The sequence below is a fragment of the Entelurus aequoreus genome, linkage group LG20 (genome assembly GCF_033978785.1).
Source record: "Entelurus aequoreus isolate RoL-2023_Sb linkage group LG20, RoL_Eaeq_v1.1, whole genome shotgun sequence".
In the NCBI taxonomy this organism is placed as follows: domain Eukaryota; kingdom Metazoa; phylum Chordata; class Actinopteri; order Syngnathiformes; family Syngnathidae; genus Entelurus; species Entelurus aequoreus.
Window position 1 is genome coordinate 33,019,356 of NC_084750.1, and position 8,400 is coordinate 33,027,755.

At 39.0% G+C, this 8,400-nt stretch overlaps 1 protein-coding gene across 1 annotated transcript in view; it reads left to right on the forward strand.

Annotated features, from left to right (window-relative positions):
• The window catches only part of LOC133635676 (zymogen granule membrane protein 16-like), a 30,389-nt gene extending 22,200 nt beyond the window's left edge, over positions 1-8,189 (forward strand). Inside the window, exons 2-6 of the mRNA XM_062028914.1 lie at positions 124-239; positions 313-356; positions 1,911-1,963; positions 2,243-2,375; positions 7,782-8,189. Of these exons, the coding sequence (XP_061884898.1) occupies positions 1,912-1,963; positions 2,243-2,375; positions 7,782-8,109 (513 nt within the window). The 5' untranslated portion in view covers positions 124-239; positions 313-356; position 1,911 and the 3' untranslated portion in view covers positions 8,110-8,189. The remainder of the gene's footprint in view (positions 1-123; positions 240-312; positions 357-1,910; positions 1,964-2,242; positions 2,376-7,781) is intronic.
• The last annotated feature ends 211 nt before the right edge of the window (positions 8,190-8,400 follow it).

Genomic DNA, 8,400 nt, shown 5'->3' on the forward strand with positions numbered 1-8,400 from the left:
GGTTCTCAGGAAGTTCTAAGAATAGAAAGTGCTTTTAAGTTGGAATGAAAAAGATGCACTAGGATTATGAAGTAGATCCTGTGATAAAGAGTTATGTATGCTTGACACACCTTTTACTTACAGGAAATACCAGTGCAAAAGTGTTCTATCAAACATTAGGATAAAGAGCAGTATCGCATGAGCAGTGGGAGTTGAGCAGACTAATGTCAAAGCTTTAAACTGGAATATACACTTGATCAGTAAGTATTATGGTATTGCATTTTTTTTTTTTACTATGCAACAGTGAATTAAAATGTCCTGATTATTATTCAGCTCCTTTGCTACCTGATCAGAGACACCCCCAAAACAGGCACCAGGTAAGTTATTAAATAGGACACAATTAAATAAATAGATAAGTAAATCCTTAGATAATTTCTAAGATGTGTTATTTATTCATTATAATTGAAGTTAAATACATAAATGGGCTATTAAATGTGTCATTTATTCAATATAACTGGAGTTAAATACGTAAATGGGCTATAAACGTAAATTTAATCAATAAGATGTTTAAATAATTAATTATTTAAATATTGATTTAATTATTTCCCAATATATTATGATTTCATCATTAAATTATTTAATCATTATTTTTTCACTTTTTTTTTTTTTTTCATTCACCGGATATCAAATAAAAATAATAGATGCAACATTAATATAAACCATGAGAAAAAAATAAGTATGAACTTATAATATCTGACCCCTTTTCACCCAAATACAACATTCGCTGTTCATATTTCTACTTCGTAACATACCAGCTTACTCAAAGTTATATGTTTTATATTATTCATAATATTAATGTTAGTGTAATTATGATTATCATTATTATCATCAATGGATTTGTTCACCCATCAAAGACAGCTGACACACAGGCTCATGAAAAAAAGGAGGTAAGTCATTAAAATGATGAAATTATTTAATTTTGAAATAATAAATGAAATCTGATAATTAAATGTACTTTTACATTAAATAACTAGCCCTGTGATGAGGTGGCGACTTGTCCAGGGAGTAACCCGCCTTCCGCCCGAATGCAGCTGAGATACGCTCCAGCACCCCCCGCGACCCCAAAAGGGACAAGCGGTAGTAAATGGATGGATGGATTCAATAACTAATGACACATTTAATACCACATTTATGTATCTAATAGGGTTGTACGGTACACCGGTATTAGTATAGTACCGCGATACTAATGAATCATATTCGGTACTATACCTCTGAAAAGTACCGATGATGAGGACTTTGAATATGACCTGTAACTACTTGGTATCGGATCGATACCTACATTTGTGTTATCATCCAAAACTAATGTAAAGTATCAAACAACTGAAGAATAAGTGATTATTACATTTTAACAGAAGTGTAGATAGAACACGTTAAAAGAGAAAGTAAGCAGATATTAACAGTAAATGAACAAATGGATTAATAATTCATTTTTACAGCTTGTACCTCATAATTTTGACAAAATAATAGAATGGAAAATGACACAATATGTTACTGTATATATCAGCAGACTAAATTAGGAGCCTTTGTTTGCTTACTTACTACTAAAAGACAATTTGTCTAGTATGTTCACTATTTTATTTAAGGACAAACTTGCAATAAGAAACATATGTTTAATGTACCGCAAGATTTTTTGTTAATATAAAGCCAATAATGCCATTTTTTGTGGTCCCCTTTATTTAGAAAAGTACTCAAAAGTATCAAAATACATTTTGGGACAACACTAGTATCTAATTCCAATTATAATTAATGCATTCAAGTAATTATTTTAAGATGTATCTGTTTTATTCTTTTTTTTTTTGTCCCATTTGACCCTCCGTAGACTTCTGTTCCACTTAATATGATTCATTTTAAAGTCATTTTTCATTTCGCAGAATGCTGTTTTTTGCTGGCCTCGCTTTTCTCTCAGTAGCGGCGTTGGCTGACTGTAAGTTTGCACAATTTTTACTGGATTCATCAATATTTACAACTGCACAGTGACTTTATAAAAAATTTTTTAAAAAAATCAACAATAAGTGCCAGCATTTACCAGGACAGAGTTGATATTTTACTCAACACTTTCAAAGCGGTATGGAAACTACACAGTGGTAGTACACACTGCACCATACTGAGAGATTTTTCATATTTTAAACAGTTTTTGACATATTCATTCTTGTGTTTTATGTGTACCAAATGCTTAAGAATAATGTGTTTATGTATTTTGCAGACCAACCCGAGGCCGAGAACTACTCGTTCTCTCCTCAAGTGGGTTCAGGGAGTGGTCGCTCCTACGCCATCATGGGCAAGGGGAGGATTACTGCCGTGCGAGTGTGGGAAGCCTACAACAACTACATCTACGGGTAAACAGCTCACATAAATACTGCAGCACAGTCCAGTGAAAACTATATATCTGCAAAGTTAATTTAATTAGTTTCTGCAGAATATACCCCTGTCTTTATTTTCCTCCGAATGTGAAACCATTTTTTATTTGAGATGGGATTCATGGCTCCACAAAGGGCATCGTTCTGGCTTGTTGTTATATATATATATATATATATATATATATATATATATATATATATATATATATATATATATATATATATATATATATATATATATATATATATATATATATATATATACTACCGTTCAAAGGTTTGGGGTCACCCAAACAATTTTGTGGAATAGCCTTAATTTCTAAGAACAAGAATAGACTGTCGAGTTTCAGATGAAAGTTCTCTTTTTCTGGCCATTTTGAGCGTTTAATTGACCCCACAAATGGGATGCTCCAGAAACTCAATCTGCTCAAAGGAAGGTCAGTTTTGTAGCTTCTGTAACGAGCTAAACTGTTTTCAGATGTGTGAACATGATTGCACAAGGGTTTTCTAATCATTAATTAGCCTTCTGAGCCAATGAGCAAACACATTGTACCATTAGAACACTGGAGTGATAGTTGCTGGAAATGGGCCTCTATACACCTATGTAGATATTGCACCAAAAACCAGACATTTGCAGCTAGAATAGTCATTTACCACATTAGCAATGTATAGAGTGTATTTCTTTAAAGTTAAGACTAGTTTAAAGTTATCTTCATTGAAAAGTACAGTGCTTTTCCTTAAAAAATAAGGACATTTCAATGTGACCCCAAACTTTTGAACGGTAGTGTAGGTAAGCATTGAAAGATGTCCAAAAATTTAGGGAGAAGATTCATTTTGAATCAATTAATTCTTCCATTGAGAGACAAGTGAAGAAAAGACCTAAGCAAAAAATCCTCATTCATCCTGCTTAAAAGTGGTAAAAAGTCGTGGCCTAATAAATCTGAACACTTTCTAGTAATGCAGATGCCTAAGTATGCAAACTTATCCATAGAGACTTTGAAGGGAGGGTCTGAAAGGGCATATGTTGTAGCTGCAGAATTGACAGGCATAACTTCACTTTTTTTGGATATTTAGTTTATAACCTGATAACTTCCTGAACTTGTCCAGTAATGTAATCAGTGGAGGACTGGATCTACCAGGGTCAGACAGCTTATGCACCTGTACTCCCCTCAAAATACCAGGCATTTGGCTGGACTTAATGGCCACTGCCAATGGTTCAATGGCCATTGCGAATAATAGGGGAGACAGTGGGCAACCCTGGCGAGTTCCACGAGAGAGAGAGAAATATTCTGAACAGTCATTGTTTGTTCGGACTCTAGCAAGAGGGGATGTATACAGAAGCTTGACCCATGATATGAATTTACAACCAAAGCCAATTTTTTCTCATGTAAAAAATAGGTAATTCCATTCCACTCGATCGAACGCCTTCTCGGCATCCATTGAGATGATAACTTCAGGGATGCAGGACGTCAAAGTGGAATATAAAATATTTAGAAGCCGCCTGACATTGTGAAAGGACTGTCTTTCCCTGATAAACCCAGTTTGGTCTGTAGAAATAATAAAGGACACAACGGTTTCCAGGCGAACTGCAAGAATCTTAGATAAGAGTTTTACATCGGCACAAAGTAGCAAGATAGGAAGATAATTACAGCATAGCAGAGGATCTTTATCCTTTTTTAGTAAAAGTGATATGGAGGAAGGATACCTGTTTGGAGGGAAAGTGGGGACAGTTTGTCAACAAAGGTCTTATAAAAAACAGGATATCAGAATCAGAATCAGAATCAGAATAGTTGTATTGCCATTGTTTGAGAACGGGTTCACAAACTAGGAATTTTTCTTGGTGCAATCGTGCAACATAAAACACATAAAACACATATTTGGTAATAAAAAAGAGCTGTAACTGAGCTATCAGATAGACTTAGAAGGAATTCAAGGAATTCAAGGAGCTGCTGTTAGGAGTTATTGTTCATTTGCATGATGGCAGAGGGGAAAAAACTGTTCAGGTGGCGGGAGGTGTGGGTCTGGATGGAGCGTAGTCTCCTGCCTGAGGGGAGAGGGGAGAATAGTTTGTGTCCAGGGTGAGAAGAGTCAGCTGTGATCCGACCCACACGCCTCCTGGTCCTGGAGGAGAACAAGTCCTGGAGGGATGGGAGCTTGCAGCCAATCACCTTCTCAGCAGCACGTACGATGCGCTGCAGTTTATGCTTATCCTGGACTGTGGCGCCGGGGAACCACACTGTGATGGAGGAGGTCAGGATGGACTCTATGATGGCTGAGTAAAACTGCACCAGCATCTCGGTCGGCACCTTAAGTTTCCTCAGCTGCCGCAGGAAGTACATCCTCTGCTGCGCCTTCTTGATGAGGGAGCTGATGGTCGGCTCCCACTTGAGGTCTTGGGTGATGGTGGTGCCCAAGAAACGGAAGGAGTCCACAATGGGGACGGGGGTGGAAGAGTCAATCAGGGTGAGGGGGGATGGTGGGGCTGTGACTTTCCTGAAGTCCATGATCATCTCCACTGTTTTCTGGGCGTTCAGCTCCAGGTTGTTGAGGCTGCACCAGGACGTCAGCTGGTCCACCTCTCTCCTGTAGGCGGACTCATCGCCATTCGAGATGAGCCCGATGAGGGTGGTGTCATCCGCAAACTTGAGCAGTTTTACGGATTGGTGACTGGAGGTGCAGCAGTTTGTATACAGGGAGAAGATATATCTGTCAGAGCCTGGACATTTTCCACTCTGCATTGACCTCAGAGCAGACTTTAGTTCTTCGGGGGTCAAGGGTTCGTCCAGCCCTGCAGACATTCTATGGTCAAGAGTCAGGATCTCTTGCGACTCAAATAAGATTTGGTAGAGGAGTATAGGGCTTTGTAATACGTCTTAAATTGATTATTTATGGTTACTGGATCAACAGATATCATAGTACCAGTGTCTATCTATGAGATATGCGTGGACGAAGAAAGTTGCCGAGTTTGGTGTGAAAGCAATTTGCTGGGTTTATCACCTGATTCGTAGAAATTTGAGCGTTTTCTTAATAATAATGCTTGACCAGAATGATTGCCCTCTCTTTTCATAAGCAATCTTTCTTTTGTAGGCAGAATAAGAAATTACCTGCCCACAAAGATAAGCCTTGCATGCCTCCCAAATTGTTGATGCGGACACCTCTTCACTCCCGTTGGTTGAGGTGAACAAGTCGATACTGTTATTATTAGACGTAATAAAATCTGACTCACAGAGCAAAAAGGGGACTGAAGCGCCAGGGAAAGCGTGACATTGGCCTGCCTGGAAGGGAGATGTCGACAACAACCGTTGCGTGGTCAGAAATAACTATTGGGCCATAAGAACAAGAGCAGACAGAAGGTATTAGTCTATTGTCAATGAGAAATAAGTCTATTCGAGAGAAATGCTATACTGCTCCATAAAGGTCTGAATGACTCAGACTGATTTTGAAGGGTGGGGATTTATATTAGAAGAGCGGTCTAGGGACGGGACGAGGCAGCAATTAAAATCACCTCTAAGGACAAGATAGGTAGAATTTAAGTTCAGACAGAAAAAACACTTTTTGAAAAATTATTCGTTATCCCAGTTAGGACTATTAATATTAGCTAGAGTCAAATTGTTGCCACCAATGCTTCCCGTGACAACGACATACCTGCCGTTTGGATCCGATATAACTGTCGACATTGAAAATGGAACAGATTTATGTACAAACCCCGTTTCCATATGAGTTGGGAAATTGTGTTAGATGTAAATATAAACGGAAAACAATGATTTGCAAATCATTTTCAACCCATATTCAGTTGAATATGCTATAAAGACAACATATTTGATGTTCAAACTGATAAACTTTTTTTTTTGCAAATAATCATTAACTTTAGAATTTGATGCAAGCAACACGTGACAAAGAAGTTGGGAAAGGTGGCAATAAATACTGATAAAGTTGAGGAATGCTCATCAAACACTTATTTGGAACATCCCACAGGTGAACAGGCAAATTGGGAACAGGTGGGTGCCATGATTGGGTATAAAAGTAGATTCCATGAAATGCTCAGTCATTCACGAACAAGGATGGGGCGAGGGTCACCACTTTGTCAACAAATGCGTGAGCAAATTGTTGAACAGTTTAAGAAAAACCTTTCTCAACCAGCTATTGCAAGGAATTTAGGGATTTCACCATCTACGGTCCGTAATATCATCAAAGGGTTCAGAGAATCTGGAGAAATCACTGCACGTAAGCAGCTAAGCCTGTGACCTTCGATCCCTCAGGCTGTACTGCATCAACAAGCGACATCTGTGTGTAAAGGATATCACCACATGGGCTCAGAAACACTTCAGAAACCCACTGTCAGTAACTACAGTTGGTCGCTACATCTGTAAGTGCAAGTTAAAACTCTCCTATGCAAGGCGAAAACCGTTTATCAACAACACCCAGAAACGCCGTCGGCTTCGCTGGGCCTGAGCCAATCTAAGATGGACTGATACAAAGTGGAAAAGTGTTCTGTGGTCTGACGAGTCCACATTTCAAATTGTTTTTGGAAACTGTGGACGTCGTGTCCTCCGGACCAAAGAGGAAAAGAACCATCCGGATTGTTAAAGGCGCAAAGTTGAAAAGCCAGCATCTGTGATGGTATGGGGGTGTATTAGTGCCCAAGGCATGGGTAACTTACACATCTTTGAAGGCACCATTAATGCTGAAAGGTACATACAGGTTCTGGAGCAACATATGTTGCCATCCAAGCAATGTTATCATGGCCGCCCCTGCTTATTTCAGCAAGACAATTCCAAGCCACGTGTTACAACAGCGTGGCTTCATAGTAAAAGAGTGCGGGTACTAGACTGGCCTGCCTGTAGTCCAGACCTGTCTCCCATTGAAAATGTGTGGCACAATGTGAAGCCTAAAATACCACAATGGAGAACCCTGACTGTTGAAGCTGTACATCAAGCAAGAATGGGAAATAATTCCACCTGAAAAGCTTCAAAAATTGGTCTCCTCAGTTCCCAAACGTTTACTGAGTGTTGTTAAAAGGAAAGGCCATGTAACACAGTGGTAAAAATGCCCCGGTGCCAATGTGTTGCTGCCATTAAATTCTAAGGTAATGATTATTTGCAAAAAAAACAATGAGTTTCTCAGTTTGAACATTAAATATCTTGTCTTTGCAGTGAATTCAATTGAATATAAGTTGAAAACTATTTGCAAATCATTGTGTTTTGTTTTTATTTACAAATTACACAATGTGCCAACTTCACTGGTTGTGGGTTTTGTAGACTGCCGAACTCCAATGGAAACCATTCCTTCTATTCTTTCTCCTCACTTGCTTAAAAAAGAAAACTATTCTTGCGTCAAATATGAGCATATTAAATTACATTGTCAATCCTTTTTTTTCCCCACCAGCTTCCAATTTCGTTACGACTCCATCTGGACCGAAGTTTCGGGGTACCACTACGGCACGCCACAAGAGATGGAGCTGTTTCAAGGCGAGGCTATCGTGCAGATCTCTGGGAAGTATGCGCATTACGTGCAGTCGGTGGTGTTCACCACCAGCTTGGGTCGCTCCTTGTATGCGGGCCAGCCTGTGGGTCATTCCTTCAACATGTTCCCCACCAACAAGAATGCTGAGCTGCGCTTCATCAGTGGAAGGCTCCACGGGGCCATCACCGCCATTGGGGCCCACTGGGCTGTTGTTGTTGAACCTTTGAATGGAACTACCGAGCAGCTGTAATCCTCTCACCCTCACAGCAGCTCATACTTTTATTCAAAGACAGTGTTGCTGTTCAAAATAAAATGACTTGGGTCTACTACGCTACTGTATTTTAATGTTGGTCATTATGGTGGGACTTGGAAAGTCAAGTTTTTTTCTGAAGTTTTTACTTGGTGAAAAAATGTTTGAGAACTACTGTCTTAAAAACATTGTAACTGAATCTTGAACAGTTTTGCACCTCAGTTAAATCGGTCTCTTGTAGGGTTGTACGGTATACCGGTACTAGTATAGCACTGCGATACTCATGAATCA